The sequence below is a fragment of the Alosa alosa genome, chromosome 13 (assembly GCF_017589495.1).
Source record: "Alosa alosa isolate M-15738 ecotype Scorff River chromosome 13, AALO_Geno_1.1, whole genome shotgun sequence".
Taxonomy (NCBI): domain Eukaryota; kingdom Metazoa; phylum Chordata; class Actinopteri; order Clupeiformes; family Clupeidae; genus Alosa; species Alosa alosa.
This window is the reverse complement of record NC_063201.1, coordinates 22,966,332-22,987,734: the sequence shown is the minus strand read 5'-3', so window position 1 is coordinate 22,987,734 and position 21,403 is coordinate 22,966,332. Positions and strand designations below refer to the sequence as shown.

The following is a 21,403-nucleotide window of genomic DNA, read 5'->3' as shown; positions in this document are numbered from 1 at the left end:
TGCAACGATTAGTTATACAGATATACTATTTAAGATCTATGCATGGATTTGGTCTACAAACACCTGTGATTTTTTTTCAGATTTTTTCAGAGAGGGTCACCTGCCAAATTGCGCTGAAATTGGGTGATTTCACACGGAATGACCCTGTTCCTCTTTGCCAGAGTCTGAAGACGGGACAATGTACTTACATTCTAATGAAAAGTCTATGTCTTTACTGCAGTTGCAATATTGCCATACCTGCAAAAGATGCCCTGTCAGTGTGATGGGATCTGTTCATTATTATTGGCAAGCACAGCCTAAAAGGTGGTCTACATAAATACATGTTCATCCTTTTTGTCCCACTATTAGATGCAGGACAACAAGACTTTCCTGTCCATGATCAACAATGTGTTGAACACAGACGGTTTTTACTTCGCCACAGACTATGACCTTACCCACACACTGCAGCGCCTGGCCAACACCAGCCCCGAGTTTCAGGAGATGACCCTGCTAGAGAGAGTGAGACACACATACACACACACATACTTAAAGAGCTACAGCCTTGTGTAAAACTTGGCCACCGTAAAGCAGTTGTTGCATGTAGTCACGTCAATGTTTGGTTTGCAGGCGGACCAGAGGTTTGTGTGGAATGGACATCTGCTGAGAGACTTCATGACTCAGCCTGAGGTGAGAAGAGAACCCCCTGTAATCCCCTGAGTACCTGTTACCAGCTAGTGACGATGTGTGTGTTCATCAGGGGCTTTCTATAGTTAATACCATCATATGTTTACATACGCCAACATTGATCTCGGTAGTATATGGACTCAGGGTTGACGGTACACACAAAGTTACAAAGGTAATGGGCTGTTAATGGAGTTAACTGTTTTCACTGCTGTTCTGTCTCCCTCTCCACAGCTACACAAGTTCGCCTACCCTGTGGTGCATGGTTGTATCCTTCAGTATTGTTACACTAATTACTTTTAATGTTGCCAAACTACTGTTTGATGTCTTTGAAGAAAATTATTTATCATTCATTAGGGATGCACGATATATCGGCGGCCGATATATTATTGGCCGATAAGTGAAAAAATGAAAATATTATTATCGGTCCGATAATTTGCGCCGATATTTTTTTTTTTATAAAAAGGACTTATTTATTTTTTTATAAGTCCTAATTTAGGCCTACGTAAGGTCCGTCTGGCTACACTGAGCTACTTGAGCTTGGTTGGCTATACTTTTTCCTCAACATAATGTCAGCGGTGTGAATGTATTTCACCACTCTAACCAAATCTGTGGATATGCGTTCATTTGGGAATCTGTGCATCTCAAAATCGTCTCGTGAATGATCCGCCATTTAACCTCACCAGAGCGGAGCTCAGCCCTATCTAGAGCCGTCTTGTGCTGGTGTTTTTGCACCTTACCGCGCTGATCGGGGAAACAAATAAGCAAACTTGTTAGTGGGATGAGTACATAAGTAGGCCTAGTTCTAAGTTGTGTTTTAGTATTATATTTGCATTACGTTAGCTTGGGTTGTGTATTACTACCTAGAAATATGCTAACCATTCCTGCTTCAGTTCCAGACCGGTCATCATAATAAGTTATTAAAACCTTCGGGGCTAACCCCTTTCATTTCTGCTGCAGCAGGTTGTGCGCAACAGAGTAGACGGACATAAGATACAGTCTGAGGAGTTCAGGAGGCTGAGGAGGCTTTATTCAGTTGAAACTAAACATAAGTTTCCCTCACAAACTCTGATTTGGTCACTATACTGTAGCTTATTCCCAGCTGAGCCATTTATGAGCGTTTAGTCCTAAATTAAAACGATTCATACTCTAGCCACTCGCTCGCAATTCACTGACGTCAGGTTCACTTAAAGGAGCCACACATACTGTAGGGCTAGGCTACTGTTATGTTGTTGACTGCTGCACTATTGAGGACTATTATGAGTTCTGTCCTATCATTTGATGGTAGGTAAAATTTCTGCAATAAAATTATGCTTATTAAATGCTTTCCCCAAATTACTTTTCACAATTTCTTTTCAAGAGTAATATTATCAGTTATCGTATCGGTATCGGCCACAACAAACCAATAAATATCGGTTATCATTATCGGCCCTAAAATTCCATATCGGTGCATCTCTATCATTCATACAGGCTTATTGATACCCAAAAAGGAGGCATGTTTTACAAGGCAAAACTTGTAACTCAGCTGACAGAGAATATGCAGTGTGGCCTTCTAGCCACTGAGGGGAGACAGAGCATCAGGATTACTTACACTATTGGGCCATGGCCTGAACATGGTGAAAGCTGCTGTCTTTAGTTCAGTCAAACAACTTCCTAAAATGTGGTACTCTCTAATGCTCAACAGACATTTCGGTGATGTAATGTAAAGATCTCTGCAGAAATACATAGGTTTAGGTTGTGCCTATTGTGAGTATTCCGGTTTGTTACTATATCTAGTTTTACCATGCTGTGTGCATTATCATGTGTTATCTGAGGTATATGCAGTCCTTTGTTGCTTTTCTTTGTTGCTTGCTTTATCAAAACAAATCTGGCTCTGTTGCTTTCTGCCATGGTCGTGGCATTGAGTCACAAGTTCATTAAGGCTTTTAGAAGACTTATATTTAGCTTTATGATTCTGTGTTTAGTTCCTTATCAGTTAATGAATAGTACATCAAGGACATTAACCTATTTTATGGGGGAAATGAGTTGGCTTTCTGTTGAAAGATTGGTGTCGGTAAAGAGCTATAACAATAACATGTAAATGTTTACAATGTCTCATAGTGGGTTGTTGGAAGAGTTGGTAAACTTCAAGGTTTTCCGCCTGAAGTGATTACTGTTGTATTTAAGTTCCTCTGTTTTATATACGTTGATGAACCACGTTTTGGTTTAAATGCTACCGCATTTGGTTTAAATACTACTAGGAAGTTTCTTTCATGGCTTGAGAAAATCCTTAACCCGCTCCATCCCACCAGACATCACAATGCACTCCTGCTGTATCAACGGCAAGATCTTCGGCTGGAACATCATCTCCAGGAGGAGCTGTTTCCGAGCAGGAGTGCGGTATTATGTGCGAGGTGACTGGTTCATTGTTTACTTTACCTGCATGGTTTGACTTATAGCCCTACATTTCAGAACCTCCCAGTTCATTGCTAATAAGTAATATGTGTTATGCCCAGGCATAGCTTAATGCACAGTCTATTTGTAGAAGTAATGCAAACACAAAATTCACCATTAGAGAATATATTATTGATTAGAGGTCAGTGGTAACATCCTCAGGTGAACACAGATAGACAGCAATTAAGGGAGAGAGAGTGACTCCTGACTCCAGAGTAAGAGCTTTTGTCTTTTCATGCCCTTAAAGGGCATTTGAAAGAGTGACAAGACAGCACCCTGGGCGGGATACAACAAAGACTAACTGTACACATAAAGCTATGCTCAGTTGCTTTCATCTTTACTGCCATATGCTGTTAGCATAACTTTATGACAACATAATACATAACTTTATTTAACTTCTCCCTCATTCAGGCATTGACTCTGAAGGCCATGCTGCCAACTTTGTGGAAACAGAACAGATCATTCAGTACAATGGCTCAAAAGCCTCATTTGTGCAGGTGAGTTATAGATAGCCCCTGTTGTGGAATATTTTAATTATTGCTTAATAGTCATAGCACTTATGTCTACACATTTAAGATTCTGTATAGCACTTATGTCTACACATTTAAGATTATGCAGAAGACTCTGCATAATCTTATTGCAATGCTAGTCTTCTTTTCAAAGGAATGGATTACTTGCCCAACCAGAACATGTACACATGTTCAAGTTTTGCATTTAGAACTTCCAAGCTATAAAGAATGTAGTTTTTCCCTTGCTTTTCCATGAGGTGTTTTTAGCCTAGTTTAATGGAAGTTTTACATTTGGGGTTTAATGAGAGATTTAACTACAACGGTTATCTAACTCCTGCCCTCTCTTTGAGTATAAAGTTACCTTGTCTGGCCTTGCAGTTCCTCGGTGTTTGGTGGTCTAATAACTTCTTATAACTTGTCCCTCTCCCCTTCTCCTCTGCACAGACTCGAGGATCCATTCCCTTCTACTGGTCCCAAAGGCCAAACCTCAAATACAAGCCCAAACCACAGATTAGCAAAAATACCAACCATGTAAGATGACCGCTCCCTATGCATCACTGGTGAATTTATGTACACTTTTTAATTGTTATATAATGGCCTCCATCCAGAGAATCTCTGTAAGTAATGATTATCTTCTTCCTGTTTTCTTTCAGCTTGATGCTCTCCAAAGGCATTTTGACTCTCAGATCATCACATATGGGAAACAAGTGATTTTAAACTTGGTAGGTGTTTTTAACCCATTTAAATTATATTCTTTTTTAGTCCTCGACAAATTATTTTCATTGTATTTGTCTATACTTAAATTTTCATAAAGAGTAAGATTTATTAAAAAAAACTTTTCTAAAGGAATGATACATTTGTCCTGTTCTAGATTAATCAGAAAGGTTCCGAAAAACCCTTGGAACTTGCCTTTTCCAAGATGGTGTCCAGTTTAGGGAATGGCATGGTGAAGTAAGTGAGCCTGTGGATTCTTCTCTGAAACATGTTGTATTTGCTGATCATAGCCTCTCTGGCTAACTGCACTGCTTGTCTCCCTTGTAGGTATATAGCATTTGATTTCCATAAAGAGTGCAGTCGGATGAGGTGGCATCGCCTGCAGATTTTGGTGGACATGGTGGCTGAGATGCAAGATGAATTTGGGTATGCATTACCTGAAATTTGTCCACCTTCACACATTCACGCAGTCTTCAGCATTCCACAGATCTGGTGCATTTAGTGAGGTGATTGCCTTGTCTGGTGATGGTAACTAATCTCATCACTTCCGCAGTTACTTCCTGGTGGATGCCGATGGCTCTGTGATTGTTCAGCAAGAGGGAACATTCCGCAGCAACTGCATGGACTGCTTGGACCGTACCAATGTGGTGCAGAGCCTCCTGGCCCGCCGCTCCCTCCAGTCGCAGCTACAGGTGACGCTCCCACAACGACCTTCTTGCTCACACATTTACTTCTCTCTTCAGCCCCCCTTCAACGTAACTTTGCCTTTGCTTTATTTCTTAACTTATTTTGGGGATAATTTGTTTTTTTCTGAGGCGCAGGTCATTTAAGCAATAAGCTCCGAGAGGCCATAGGTTACACTGATTTTAGAACAGCTAAGGGGCGTTGTTAGGCACGACGCGCTAGCGGAGTAAAACCCTCCTTAGCTGTTCTACAATCAGTATAACCTATGGACTCAAGTGGCTTATTGCTTTTCTAAAACGGTTACTAATAAAGGCACAGCAACGAGAAATGTAACAACTTATTCATAGATAATAATCTTTCCGCCAAGAAAAATATTTCTTCAGTCAGAGTGGTTGCCAAGCAACGTCGAGATACAGCTACTCTCTTTTGTATCACGTTAGTGCAGTAATATAGAATGAAATGCGGTCAAGGTATGTTTGTGCTGGACTTTACAACGGCATTGAACGTGATTCAGTCAATCATTATAAAGGACCGGAACTATCCGAATGTGTGTGTAGCTGTGCAGTACTGTGAAAGGCACATCATGAATTCAAATTGAAAGGAACAGTAATTGCAGCAGTTCATTAGCCTGACGAGCCAGACCCACATTAAAATGTAGGATCTGGGCACTCACCGTTCGCAGTGCTCAGTCCGAGGGGCGGGATAATCGGTTGTCTTTCAAATTCTCTCTGCGCGCAATAGGACAGCGCTATGAGTCCCACCAGCGGAGCTAGTTGGCTAGTTCAAACTTTTGCCAACTTAATAAAAGCTTAACTCGTGTCACACTGCCAACAGCAACATTATCTTATTTGTTTTCAAGTAGCAGGGGATTCAAGCCAAACCGTTGCAACTCTGCCATCAATCATTATGTTAAGCCCGCCTAACGACTCTATACACGATTTGATTGGCCTGATAGAAGTTTAATTTTTCGAGCTCACAAGCCAACGGAGAGTTGCTAGACTAGCCCTGATCATCGCTGATCACTTCCTGGAAAGTTTACACAAGTAAGTAACAGGCAACACTTCATATTTCATGAAAGACGTTATATCTCCATTTCTAGAAAAAAACAGCGATTTTGATGAAAACTAGCCACTGTTTAGCTTGGGATTTCTCAGGAACAGAGGCGTGTAGAAAATACACGTTTGCACCCACCGAGAGCTTAAAGTCTCACCTTTTAATCGAGCCATTGTATGTGTTCATAGCTATAACACAGAATATGCTGTGGCTGTACAAAAATCATCAACAATGGTCTAGATTGCTGGCACTCTAGGACAAAGCTCCCGAAAACAGCTTGGCATTCAATGAGTTAAAGGGTGATGTTTATCAGAGATATGGTTGTAAAAAGGGCTTGACATGGAGCCATCCCAGGAGCAGTAAATGATTCAGCGGGGGCTTGTGTGTGTGTGTGTGTGTGGGATGCAGTTGTTTGTCATTTGTATTGTCACACCTGCTTGACATGCAAATACAAAGGTACAGTAGAGTACAGTAGGCCTGTACAGTACAGCGCTCTGACCTCAACTCTGTCCTGTGGTCCCTGCAGAGAATGGGTGTCCTACATGTGGGCCAGAGGGTCGAGGAGCAGGCCGACTTTGAGAAGGTCTATAAGAATGGTGAGGTTACACCCACTAGTCACTAGTCACCCTTCAATTAATTACAGTTTATAATTGCTTATTTTCTCTCTCTCTCTCTCTCTTTCAGCATGGGCGGATAATGCCAATGCATGTGCCAAACAGTATGCGGGCACGGGGGCGCTGAAGACGGATTTCACACGGTGAGGGTATCACTTGGGCATCACTGCTCCTCGCAACAGCAGGTCCCACTGCTCCAGGAGAAAAGAATGATTAATGTAGCTAGGGCTCTTTTACCCAATCTCTTCTAACTTTTTATTTTCCTAGTATGGTAATATAACCTGAGCCATATTCTGAAGGTGGCTGGCAAGTTGATCCCACAGACACCTTCCCACAACAAGGGAAGGTCTATATTAGACTGTACTAAACAGTCTTCACTTCCTTCAGGCCAAATATATGTTTAACTTATATATATATATATATATATATATATATTAGGGGTGTAACGGTTCATGTATTCGTATTGAACCGAAACGGTACGGGCGTCACGGTTCGGTGCATGAATTTACACAGAGAATACACGGTATAAAAATATAATATAATATAAAAATGTCATGCGCATACTGTTAAGAGTTAGAGGATCCGCTGGTCTCTTTAATATCGCAAGTTTGAGAACTTAAGTTACAGTAACGTTAGTACAGGCGAAAGAGTGGTGGATAAGATGAAACTGTGTGTCGGCGTTGTTCAGCAGTTGTTGGGTATGTGAGTGGAAAAAATGCTACACATATTCAAAGCCATCACCCAGATGATGTAGGCTACCAATCACTGAAACGAGGGGGGAAAACTTCCCCTGCGCTTCAGCAGCCTTTGGATACACATACAAATAGGGCCAAAACCTATGGCTTAAATTAAATGATTTCGTAATGACAGAAAGCTATGTAAATTGCGTGGTAATTACCTTTATGTTGGGGTAACTTGTAACTTCTCACATGAGGAGCTGGTAGTGTTAAGTGCATAGACAGTAAAATAAAGTGACAACGCTAACCAGGCTAATAAACAAACCATGCTACGGTGAGTTAACGTCAAAGGGCAAAGTCACGTGACTTCTAGTTGTAGTCTGTTTATGAAATAAAAAAAGCAATTTCGTTTTTTAAAAAAAGGCAAAATAGTGTGATATTTTCACAGTTAGTAGGCTAGATTATTACTTTATACACAATAAAAAAAATATTGAGGCAAATTGTAGACCCTTCCATATACAACTAAACACAGATGTTGCTTATGTGGATTTTTAAAAATCATTTTTCTATGTAATTTGCAGTTTCAGAAATAAGAGATGCTGTAGGCCTATTTTCAGTTTTATAGCTGATTGTCTTATTTTGTTTACAAGTTACAGATGGAGTCTGGGTACTTATTGTACTGTTTAGCCTACATCTTACACACTTCAGGCTGTTGCAGATAGCTCAGGGAAGAGACTGTATGACACTAGGTGGTACAGCCTGAGACATGTACAAAAAAAATGCTTTCTGCATTTTTGTTTTGCTTTTCCCTCCATTGTACCGAACTCGTACCGAACCGTGATGTCCGAACCGAGGTATGAACCGAACCGTGACTTCTGTGTACCGTTACACCCCATATATATATATATATTAGTTCACTTCAGAAACCCCCAGCAGACTAGAGTGATAAATACTAGAGTGATGAAATTGCATTTTTGCACAGTATGTTTGTTTGCTGTTTATTTCTGTGCGGTGTTCTCTTTTTATTAGGTGTGTCACGATTTTGATTTTAAATCGAAATTGCATCTCAATCTCGAACATCAAACTCAAAGGTAGAATCGACGAGTCACATCCAGCATGTACGCAAAAACAAACACACGTTTTAAACTGTGGTGTCAACACTCCTCTAACTTTAGGGTGCAGCCAAAAAAACATCAACCGACCAAAATCAAAGCTCCTCTTGCTACTCTGAAATCACCGGTGTGGAAGTATTTTTGTTGTAGCCTGACGAGCCAGACCCACATCAAGATGTAGGATTTGGGAATTTACCATTGGCACTGCTCATTCCGAGGCGCGGGATAAACATAGCGCTACAACTCATGAGTCCCATGCATTTTCCCGCCAGCGGGGCTAGTTAATCAAACTTTTCGCGATTCAAAGACCGCTGTTCGCCAGCAGCAGCATCCATCTTCATTGTTTTCAAGTAGCAGGAAATTCACGCGGAACCGTCGCCGACTCTATACACGATGTGATTGGCCTGATAGAAGTTTCATTTTTCCAGCTCGCAAGCCAATGGAGAGTTGCTAGACTACCCTGGCTGCAAATTTGCTGCCGCTAGGGTACATCTAGATTTCTAGGCTAATTTTGTCATTAGCAAGTGAAAAAAATTATCTAGTTACAGTTCAAAATTACTTTAAGGCATAAAATGCACATTGATAAGTGCATATTTAATGAACACTAACCTTGGGTCTCCATACCTTGGGAGTGTGCTGAAACAATTAAATTATCATTCTGTGTTATTTCACTATGTTCACATTTATGTTTAATGTTTGTTCTGTTTACAACCTCACGGTTGGAACAGTTTCAAAATAAAAAGTGGTTTCAAAATAAAAGCTCCCGAAACAGAATAGGAAAAGTCCAAAAAATAAGTGAACAACATAAGGATTGCATTGATAATAATATTTAAAAAAAGATTGAAAATTTAATCAAATCGTGACACCCCTACGTTTTATTCTGTGTACCTGACTGAAGTTTCCCTTTGGGATAAGAAAGTTACTGAACTAAACTCATCAGCCTGCTCGAAAACTACAGACAGTGCTGCCTCGTCTGTGTGTGTCTGTGTGTGTGTAGGTGTCTGCATCTGTGTGTGTGTGTGTGTAGGTGTCTGCATCTGTGAATGTGTGTGTGTAGGTGTCTGCATCTGTGTGTGTGTGTGTGTGTGTGTGTGTGCGTGTCTGCATCTGTGTGTGTGTGTGTGTGTAGGTGTCTGCATCTGTGTGTGTGTGTAGGTGTCTGCATCTGTGTGTGTGTGTGTGTGTGTACGTGTCTGCATCTGTGTGTGTGTGTGTGTAGGTGTCTGCATCTGTGTGTGTGTGTGTGTGTGTAGGTGTCTGCATCTGTGTGTGTGTGTGTGTGTGTGTGTGTGTGCGTGTCTGCATCTGTGTGAATATGCTGTGTGTACGTATTGGATTTATATGTGATGGATATGATCAGGAATACATGTTACCCAAGTGATGACTTATCATGTGGCTGAGCAGTATTTCAGTGGTGCATATAATCACATCTGCCTCTAATCCCCATCCCCACCTGCAGGACAGGAAAGAGAACCCATGTGGGCCTCCTGATGGACGGCTGGAACTCCATGATCAGATACTACAAGAACAACTTTTCTGACGGATTCAGACAGGTCAGCATACATAATGATGGAGCATGGAAGTGATTGGCAGTGATTGCATATTTTTGTGTGACCTTCATTTTATCAATAAATAGTATAATGTATACATTTATCTATAAATAGTATAACGGATATTTTTTTTATTGATTGATTGATTTGTTTATTTAAGTGTCAAACATCATAGTGCCCAGCCCTCATGGGCTTATTAGACACTGCAGTAATACTTTCACTGTTATCTCCAGATAACCATGTGACGTAACACAGAACCCAACATAACATAACATAGCTAAACCACTAAAGATAAGGATACATACACATAGAGATGGCTTGTCATATGGGATACAAAATACTTTGCCGCAGAGACCAGGCCTTTTCTATAAACTTTGCCAAAGCAAAAACATCATTTTCAAACAGCCAGCATAAAATCTCCCCTTCATGTTTCCAAAATATATCTGGATTTTTTAACTGAATTGATTCAAGAAGAGAGTTCCTTAAGTCACAATACAAAGGACAATAAAAAACAAAATGAAATTCACACAAACGTAAGTGTTCAGGTGTACCTTTAAATCGACCCACTCTCACTGCCAGAGGTAAGGTACTGGTTCTCAATTGAGCACAGAGGGACCAATACCGACCGAGTCGAACCATACGGTTGTGTAAAAGTAGAAAAACCAAAATCTGTACATAATTTCATTTTACTCAACACAGAACCTAGAGCACTTCCAGCAGACTCTGCTAATACTTTCCTTCCCTCTGTAAATTTCATATTTTCATCAAAAACAAAACCAAGATATTTATAATGACTAGTATACTTAGAATACTTTAAGGGCACAGGGCCAAACTGAAATGTATGAATACTCTGTAGTTCACTTTTTTTTCTTCTAAAATGAACAACTTGTGTGTTTTCGCTATTAATAGTGAGACGCCATTTACTACACCATGAACTCATAATATTCAGCATATTTTGTAAATTCACTTCTTCTTCAGCTATCAAAACAATGTCATCTGCATAAAGCAGAATACTTAAATGTATGTCCTCAATTGGCACACCAAGATTACCCTGTTTAATTTCTTGAGCTAAATCATTTATATAAAAAGCAAATAAGGAAGGGGAGAGTAAGTCTCCCTGCTTCACCCCAAAAGGCGTTGGGAACCAATCCGTTTTTAAATTATTTATTTGTACACAAGCAATGGGGTCTCTATAAAGGGCTTTTATAGAATTTTCCATTGATACCAGATGAAAGTAATTTAAACAGCAAAAGGTCTCGGTTAACACAATCAAACGCCTTTTTGAAGTCAACAAAGCAGGCAAAAGTACTTTTACCCTTGTCCAAACGAGCTCTCACCACAGAGGACAACACATAAATATGATCAATACAGGCCCTGTTTTTTCTAAAACCATTCTGTTCATCTATCAACCCTCCAAAAAAGTATTAAGTCTGTTGTTAAGGACTCATGAGTCAATTTTATAAACTGTGCTGATCAAACTAATCCCTCTATAATTCAACGGGACTCTAGGGTCATCTTTTATAGATTTGGGGATGGATTTGATTATTGATCTATTCCACTCAGATGGGATAATACCATTTTATAAACATATGTGACACAAACAATGTAGGACATTACACAAGTTAGGGTTCTTCAGCACCTCGTTAGGGAGATCTTCAATGCCCACAGCTTTATTCTTCTTGGCTTTGTCTAGCACTAAGTACCTCATCTAATGTAATATCACTGTTCAGTATATCATGTTGATAGTATATACTTATTCAGTATTAGTATATATACTCTTTTGAGTCCTGTGAGGGAAATTTGGTCTCTGCATTTATCCCAATCCGTGAATTAGTGAAACACACACAGCACACAGTGTACACACAGTGAGGTGAAGCACACACTAATCCCGGCGCAGTGAGCTGCCTGCATAGCGGCGCTCGGGGAGCAGTGAGGGGTTAGGTGCCTTGCTCAAGGGCACTTCAGCCGTGCCTACTGGTCGGGGTTCGAACCGGCAAACCTCCGATTACACGTCCTAAGGCCACGGCTGCCCCTATTCATCCCAGTTTCCAGCTCAAGTTTTACTTTACAAGTTACTTCTAAGAAATTATCATCAAATAAAGTGGAACTATAAGCATATAATTCACTGTAATCTTTTTCCCACTTTTTTTTTAATATTTGACCAGATTCACAAGAAGAACCTCCACTTTCCAATTAAACCTCCATGGGTATTGATGTTTTCTTTTTTGGGCCTAACTTATGTATTTCCCTCCAGAATTGCTGAGGGTTACCAGTTTGTAACTGTTCTAATTTGAGGGCTTGGCCTCTTTTAAACCTTCTTTTGAAGAACCTGAGCTTTCTATCAAAATTAGCCTGGTATTGTATGAATTCATTATGCAAGGCCCTCCTCTTCCAAGGTTCCCCAGGACCACATTTAAGGAATATTCTCTCTGCAGAACGCAACTTCAACTATAACTCATTTAATTCATTATTCCAATAAGGTTGTTTAGCTCTGTAATATTTCTTTGTAGAATTTTTTTTATAGGACAATATTTCTCCATCTCAGCATGTAAAACGTTAGAGATTAGTATAACACTGGTCCATCTTTTCCTGATTTTCCTGTACAATCTGTAATTGGCCTATTACCTCCAGTAAAGCGCTGCAACACCTCTCTGAAGACAGAAAATCAACAGGGTAATTCCTGTCTCGTCTTTTTACATACTGTAAACAGTCAACAATATTCTGAGTATTAACTACCTCCCCCGCTTGAAAACGTAAACAAAGAACTGAATGGTCAGGGAGTCTGCTATGCTCACCAATCAAATTAAAACCTTCTGGACCAACCCTGTCAATAAGTTCAGAAGGGGAATAAACATTAAATCCAAGACATGTTTTCAAATCAACATGAGGTGTCACTATTTAATCAACAACAGCTTTGCCCCTTACAGAAATGGAAGTAAAGTTGTCATTTTCAGGATTTAACCTCCCGTTAAGTATACAACATTTAGAGTCCTTCAAAAATTCCATAAAGGTATGACCATGCTTATTTACAGTTGTGTCCAGAACTATTCGGGGAGAGATGTCATCTCCTTCCACATAGTCCTTAAACGCCCCGATTCGGCTATTGACATCGCCACAGATATAAATTGAATCCACCTTGTTGGTAACAAGCAATGCCAATAAATGGCTGAAGTAGAGATCTGCGTTCCTGCCCCAGATAGCTGATTCCGGGGACAGGTAACATGAAATTAAAATGAAAGAATATTGCGACTCTTTATGCACAAAGCGTAAACAAAATATTCCATCAACTGTTTTATCAACAATGCTAACTGAATACCGCTCCAACACAACATTTTTAACAAAGAATCCAACTCCACCCGAGGCTTTAACAGCCCTCTTATGTGCAATACGATTATGTCCAAACCAAGTGAATCCATCAAAGTCCAGTGTGTCATTGCATAAGTGAGTTTCATTCAGAGAAATAAAGTCAGGGTCTAAGGATTGAAGTAGTAGTCTCCTGAGTTCACTGTTTGACAGCGTCCACCCATTAACATTCCAGTGGGCTAACAAAAACTGTTCATTAACAAACCTGACGGGCTTTTGCTGTCAAGTAAAAGGCCTTCCCGACTGAAGTTTCACGGATCAAAGTTGTAAAGTTTAGTTCCACCATTCGTTCAGCATGTGATTTCGCTGAAGACACGTATACGTCCTTAAAGCTTTCGTTATCTTTCAGCTCCGATTTTCTGCGCAACACGGACACTTTCTCCTGAGCCGAGCTCAGCTCCACTTTAACAGGCCCCGGTCGGTCTCTACGCGCCCGCACACACTCCACCGCAGCAGGGCAGAGCGCAATGTCACATCCAAGGCCGACGTGCAACAGGTCTTTCACTTTAGCCATTAAATCCTCTCCCTCTGAATGAGGAAGCCCCACAACGATCAGCGAGACCTGGATCAAAACTCTTCTTCGCCTCTTTCTCAGACATTTTCCGCTCAATATTTTCCATTTATGCACACAGAATTCCCACCTCAGTGTCCAGATTTGTAGTCATGTCTTTTGTGGCCTTCTCTATCTCTTTCAGCACAACCTTCTGACTTTCAGCGATCATCTTCTCCATCGATTCACACAACTTATCAACTCTAGAGTTTACTTGCTTTTCCATGCTATCAATTCTTGCGTTGACTTGCTTTTCCATGTCAGTCTGTATACGGTCCAATCTTGCGTTAATTGCTTTCAGTTCTTTCATCACCGCAGCACTGCTGCAACACATTTTTGTTGCTGTTTCTGACAGATTGAAAGATGAACATTCCAGTCTGCTTAGTCAAATTAGTGTTAATTTTATCACCTATTTTTAATTTAGTCTTAGTCTTAGTCTTGTGACGAAATGTCCTTTTTAGTCTTTGTCATATTTAGTCATTCAAATATCATTTTTGTTAGTCAAGTTTTAGTCGACTAAAAGTCTCATCATTTTAGTCTAGTTTTAGTCAAAAGAAAACTAAAGGTATCTTAGTCTTAGTCAGTTTTAGTCAACATATTTTAGTCTTTTTTTATAACAAATTATTTCTGATTACCATTTGAGTCAAATAGTGTTTCACACATCTCAATTGTCCAACAACATTGTGTGTCCACAGGGCTACTCGTCTGTTATAATTACTCATTGTGATTTTTTGTCAGTCAGTATGTTTACATGCACAGGTAAGTCGAGCTACAGTTATAGCTCGGCTGGGATTTGACCATAGACAGTAAAAGATTTGACTGGACCACTGTCATATTCGTAGACCAGTGTTTCTCAAAGTGTGGTCCGGGGATCATTGGTGGTCGGCAAGCTATCCCAAGTGGTCCGCGAGCAGACGTGGTAAAATATAATATAGATGAGTTGTTTGCAATATAACTTGTATGTAAATCCAAACAGTTCTGCAACACTGTCTATGTAAGATATGCCAATTTAAATCATACAGTATGAATCCTCTGACACAATAAGCAAAGTGCAAAGACAATAAGCAAGGTGGTTCAGTGAATAGGCCTATTGTATAGACTAATTATAGGCCACTGTTGAAGTATAGTATAGTATAGTTTTTTTTAGCTAGGGTTATTTAAGTTGTCCTGAAACTGAAAGAGTTTGAGAAACACTGTTGTAGGCCAAACTATTAATGTTTTACTCCGCCTCGCTAAATGGCGATATGCGCCCAAACACAACACATTCCCCAAACAGACTCTCCATCTTAGCCATAGCTAACATGCTAGCTTAACTTTCCATATTAGCTTACTTGCTAGCAAACTTTGCATCATCAGTCTAACTAGATGAATAGTTGACATTACATGCTGAACATTTTCGTATGGACATTCTGGAGGATGTTAATTTGTATGAGAGAAGCTTCAACTTCTGGGTATGTAGCATTGTGGCATAAAGCTTAGGTAGTTAGCTTGCTAACTCTGGCAGAAATCTCCAGTGTTCTTGTTCCATGTAGTTTTTAGGTTGCAGCCACAGGGTTGCAGCAGCAGCACGACTAGCCTCCAGGAAAGCTGTTGCGTATAAACTCATTCGGAATATTTTGAAAACATAACAGCTAGATATTCTGTCTTCTCATTTTGTAGACGAACATGAAGGGAGATTTTATCTTAGTTTTTATTTCATGCAAAACATTTTAGTCTTGTCTTTTTTCGTCAACAATAATGTATCTTAAGATAGTCTTAGTCAGTGTTTCAGGACATTACTGCCGTCTCGTCATCGTCTCGTCTTAGTCATGAAAAAAAAAGGTAGTTGACGAACATATTTCCTCTCGTCTCGTCTGACGAAATTAACACTGAGTCAAATGGTATTTGTTGTTAGATTTTCATGTGAAGGCAGGTATTTTCCTTTCTTGTAATGTATAAATATGTAATTTATGTTGTGTGTATTGGATGCTGAGAGATACTGTATGTTATTTGATGCAGTGGCTGGAGCCTAAGACAAAAGATATCCTTTATATACTTACTTATATGTACTCTGCTTTCTTTTTGTCTCTCTGACAGGACTCTATAGATCTTTTCTTAGGTAACTATGCGGTGGATGAGGTGGACATGAGCACACCACTTCATGAGCCCAAAGACTGGAAGTTCCTCACGGTAAGAGCTAGGTGGAGAGATTAAATATCAAAGACATAGTTAAGGGTGAAAAAACATGTTTTGAAGTGACATTTTTCAGACTTGACAAACTTGCATTTTTGTTTTTCAGTTGCCCATTATTATGGTGGTGGCATTCTCTATGTGCATAATATGCCTCCTTATGGCAGGTAAGAATGCGTCTGATTTTAATTAATAATTTCTCTCAAATCTATGTAAATTTCAGAATATTATTTTTAAGAGGCTCTGGACAGCTTGTTTAAAAACAGATTGAAAGATGAACATTCCAGTCTGCTTAGTCAAATAGTATTTGTTGTTAGATTTTCATGTGAATGCAGGTATTTTCCTTTCTTGTAATATGCAGTGTTCTTAACAGAGTAAACCTCAAGCCTATTTACCTCTGTGTGGGGCCTGTTGAGTCACTGCATAATGCCACTTGATTGACAGGTGATACATGGACAGAGACGCTGGCCTACGTGTTGTTCTGGGGCACGGCCAGTGTTGTGACGGCTGGCGTCATCCTCTTCAACGGCCGCGACTTCGTGGACGCACCCAAGTTGGTGCAGAAGGAGAAGCTGGACTGAATGTGCGCGTGTGGAAAGCAGCTGGGTCCCGCCGACACCCTCAACTCTTCGTCATCCTCCTCCACCGGACCCTCCTCCTTCCCGCGCCTTCGGCAGGACTGGAGTCTGTACTGAGCAGCAGAGAGGTGGAAGGGTTAAGCAGACGAGGAGAGGAGGAAGGTTTGGGGATGATATGGGCCGGGGCGGGACTGGATTGGACGGTGAGGGAGTAGCTCCAGGTACAGATCAGAGACTGGACGAGAGGGCGCCCTCACCGTGGCTGCTGTCCACACATACAAGGATAAAACATGGACGCATGTGCACACACACACACATACACACACATACTCACTTAGATGCACGTTGCTGTGTAGTGGGGGAGACCAGGTATGAGAACCTTCCCAACTCCCAGCCACTGCAACTTCATTGAGATCAGGGGTTTTCTTCATCTCTCTCTCACCATCTTCTCCTCTAGTCTCCATTCTCATGTTCTCTCATGCCCTCTCATGTCTCTCTCTCTCTATCTCTCCTTTCCCCTCATCCACCTGACACCATGAGGCCAGTCCGTTCCCTGGTCTCTTTATCAACTGAGCTTTTAATTACCCATGAAGCCATTCTGCAGTTGCGCTGACGCCACACTGCCATACCCCACATACACAAACTCTGATGCCAGCTCTTCACATGCTAGCCTCATCTCCTCCCAGAGTTTTGCCAAATCTGTGAGCAAGGAATGTTCTTCCACAAGGGAACAATCTTCTCATCAAAGGTCCATTGTTCATACAGCTAAGACCTGTGGCTGCATCTCAGTGTTTAGCGGTTTGTAGACTTCCAGCAGTAACACGGTCATCAACATAGGATTTTATTTCTGCTGAATATGTACAATATTATATTTTGCCTTTATTTTTGACATTATTATTACCTTGATTTTGGGGTCATCCTTGTCCATATGATATGAAACAGTAACTGTTGAATGAACAACAGACTGCGAAGGGAAGGTTAGCTTTTGGAAGGGGCATGCAGGAACACTACATGTGCTAATAAGAACTTGTTGGAGCGATGCTTAAGTGTCCTATGGCAGTCTTTGGCTATGCTGCTTTCCCAAGATGGGGAAGAAAAATGTGTGGGATTTTTTTTCATCACTGAACCGTGCCACGTCTCGTCACATCCTCCTCCCTATGTCCCTCTCCATTCCTCCTCTCTCAACCCCATGATTTGCTTCTTTGTATTCCCTTCCTCTCCTTCTGTCTCATGTGTGCTGTTTACTGCTGTGTCTTTGGGGCCTCTGCGTCAGACTGCCTTACGCTTGGGATGGGAGTGGGGAATGCCTTGTCTTTGTGTGCTTGTGAGATGTTTAGTGTACACTGTCCCATCATGGCACAGCAAGAAGCAGGATGTTCTCTTTTCAAACTCTGCTAATGGGACAGTGCACCTATAATCTCCATTAGTGTGGTCACACACGAGGCAGTCCACCCTTGCATCTTCCATTCCAGTCATAGTAAAATGGTTCTTATTCAATATGCCGCCATACTTTCAGCATACTCTGTATTCTCCCTTATGACATAGCCTCAAAGGCGACATATCATTGGATACCTTTTGTGTCCCTTCTGTTTGAAAACAGCATGTACAAATGTTTCCATCATGTACAACTGAGTAGCAGATCTCAGTCTGTTACTTTCTTTGCAGGTCCCTTATTTATGTATCAAAATGTCAGTGTTTAAAGATACATAATTTATTTACCATTTACAATTTTATCCATGATACCACAATTGTGCCCACAATTTTGTGACACAAAATACCATGTGTCTTTGGTGGTAAGAGGCTCTGGCTTTTGCCCTTCTAATAATGTACTGTATATATTTTCCTTTGGAGCAGTGTAGACAGTATGCTTGTCAGTAGACACTATTGTTATTAACTTGCCAAATTAAACATGCCTGGACCTTCACCACCATAGTTAAGATACAGTATTTAGAGGAATAAATGACATGTTATGAAAGATATTTTTAGTGGCTTTGACTGAATCACCTTGCTCTACACTGTTTCTTAGGCATGGGCCTCACAATGGGAAATGGCAGACTTTTAAATGTATTCACATAACACAGCACTTTCCCAATGAGTTCTTAAATTATTATCAGTTTTGGATAATTTCATCAGCTCTTGTTGGCTAATTATTTGGGATGTTTCTTTTGTAATAAATATTTTGATTCATGGGAATATGTAATGTCAATATTTTAAGTCTGACGTCTGTCAAGGAGGTTTGTAATAAAAGATGGCAATCTTAATACTTAATACTCGTCTTTCATAAGCTCAGGTGATCACTATTAGGACCGAACAGGCCAAATGTCATATGAGAACATCTCTACTCTGCCCTATTGAGGAAGATTCAACAAGTTCTTCCCTAATCTGTTACACACGTATAGGGAGGAAAGATTTGGCTACAATGTGTTATACACTGGCTTAAACGTGCCATAGGCCTTTGCTTGTGCTCACTAATGACATTCCTGAAAGAAATTCCAGTGGAACAATTTGGCTGTGGATTTTGCAGTGAGGGAGAAAAACAGGCTTAAAGTGCCACACCAGATTATCCAGAATGAGTGCACAAACAAGACTAAGTGTACAGTACCCTATGGTTTCACACCACACACTAACGTGCATGCGCATGCACTCCCACACAGGAAGCAGCTGGGGCTGTCCAATTAGAAAAATGTATTCTTCATGACCTTGATGCTCAGACAATTACAGTACTCCGCACATAATAATAATAATCTGGATGTTGGTACATTTATATAGTCACAAGCCTTTCAGCTATTACTTTACTAGACTGGCAAATTTGTGACTTTAAAGGTTGTATCAGCGATTTCAGGCCCAAATCCTAACGATCCGCAGGCTGTCTGCCCTATAAGCAGGCCGTCAAAAAAACGTGTCTCTGTAGGCAGCCTAGGCTCCGAGATCTGTACACAAAAACTACCAACAAGGGTTGGCAACCCACTCAAAGGCAAAATAGAGTGTTTCAACCGTGCGCGTTTAGGAGAGTTTTAATTGCACGGGAGGTAGGGGGCTCTGTTTTGTTTGAACATCAACAGAAGTTACGTATCCCCGCTATCGCTGATACAACCTTTTACAGCGTTTTTCCTCTGATGCTGTCCATAAAAACGTTCCATAATGCTGATAAGCTCCGTTGTAGTTGCTTGATTATGATTTGTCTGATTATGGCTTGTACATTTCCCTTTGCGCAGGGATTACATACCTCAATGGAGATATGATATTGCGTCTTTATTATAGCCTTAATTAAATTGGAGAATGACAATGTTTGTCTGTGTAGATCAAGGCCTTAGTCATGATATCAACATTGGGGGGCAAATTGGGAGGGGGGGACCTATTGTACCTACCTATTGTATCTACCTATTGTAGCCAGAATTAAATTTAAATCTTTCACTTTGGCCTATAGGACACTGACTGGATCTGCTCCTAGTTATTTTAATTCAAGAATCAAGGCGTAGGCCTACATCCCCAACCGCCCACTGCGGTCTTCTGATGAGTGTCTGTTATGTCGACCAGTCACTAGGTCTAATTCAAGACTCTTTTCCTCAGTGGTTCCATGTTGGTGGAATGAGTTGCCCAGTGCTCTCCGTTCCTGTGGTAGTTTTGGGTCGTATAAGAGGGATCTAAAGACATTCCTGTTCAACATGCACTTAGTTCTTTAAGCGCTTCTTATGCGTTATGGTTTGTGTAATATTGTTTTATTTCCATTAGGCTGTTGATTCATATGATGATTAATTCTCCTTAATGTAGTCTTACCATGTCATTGTTTTTTATATTATTGATTGAATGGACGTTATTGTTTATTATTGCTTTTTCCCTTTATTTTCATGGCTTATTTTATTAGGCTATTGATTGAATTGACATTGTTGTTTATTATTGCTATTCTCCTTATTATAGTTTGACCAACATTCTAATCTGTTCCCTGTTAAATTTTAAATATTATTTTGCTTTTTGTATAGTGTCGCTTTGGACAAAGGCGTCTGCAAAATCCCATAACCATACATTACACAGAATGCAATGGCTGAATGCTCGATCGCACCTTTTTAACTAAGGCTTAGACGCTAGGTTTGGACATAAGCTATAGCCTAATAAAAATAACACTGGGTTCCGGGGGATTTTGTTTTATTATAGGCTACTGGCGACTAATCACACAATTTTAACAGTTTGAAAGGGACAGGATTAAGAAGCAGGCTACTAAGACAGGCCCCTGACTCACGTTACCCCATGCAGCCTACTTGGTTTCTGACAAAAATTACGTTTTGTGCCAACATAAACACTACCACAGTCTTTATTTGGTGAATTGAGGTGCAAATTCCTTCCTTATTATTTTCCGCGATTCACATTACAGTAACTGTAGACTATCACCGCTAGTGCATTAACGTTTGTTTCTTGTGTGCTGTCGCCACATCTGAGTACGTTTTGCCTGCATGGATGCGCGATTGAGTACGCAAACTGCGCGTCTAATCTAACAATCAAGATGCAACTACCATTTCTAAGAGGCCTTTAAACAGGTTCATTTCTGACATTACTACTTGCATATGAATGCATTAGGCTATTTATGTTGTAAGACGTGAAAAAAATGAATGACGCAGGCACGCACAAATTCATAATTTAAACTAAACGGGCAGTCACTTTCGCTATCGAGGAAATAGGCTACGACATGGACAATTCTTCAACGTTCCCTTTTAAGTCTGATCGGCTCCAAAAATTAACGGG

At 40.5% G+C, this 21,403-nt stretch overlaps 1 protein-coding gene across 1 annotated transcript in view; it reads left to right on the top strand.

Annotated features, from left to right (window-relative positions):
* Positions 1-18,934, top strand: part of sacm1lb (SAC1 like phosphatidylinositide phosphatase b) — a 38,616-nt gene extending 19,682 nt beyond the window's left edge. The window contains exons 5-20 of the mRNA XM_048260798.1: positions 349-498; positions 607-666; positions 895-928; positions 2,952-3,053; positions 3,505-3,590; positions 4,047-4,133; positions 4,256-4,324; positions 4,474-4,553; positions 4,644-4,742; positions 4,870-5,008; positions 6,580-6,649; positions 6,738-6,810; positions 9,916-10,009; positions 15,996-16,088; positions 16,198-16,255; positions 16,533-18,934. Of these exons, the coding sequence (XP_048116755.1) occupies positions 349-498; positions 607-666; positions 895-928; positions 2,952-3,053; positions 3,505-3,590; positions 4,047-4,133; positions 4,256-4,324; positions 4,474-4,553; positions 4,644-4,742; positions 4,870-5,008; positions 6,580-6,649; positions 6,738-6,810; positions 9,916-10,009; positions 15,996-16,088; positions 16,198-16,255; positions 16,533-16,669 (1,431 nt within the window). The 3' untranslated portion in view covers positions 16,670-18,934. The remainder of the gene's footprint in view (positions 1-348; positions 499-606; positions 667-894; positions 929-2,951; positions 3,054-3,504; positions 3,591-4,046; positions 4,134-4,255; positions 4,325-4,473; positions 4,554-4,643; positions 4,743-4,869; positions 5,009-6,579; positions 6,650-6,737; positions 6,811-9,915; positions 10,010-15,995; positions 16,089-16,197; positions 16,256-16,532) is intronic.
* Positions 18,935-21,403: the final 2,469 nt, after the last annotated feature.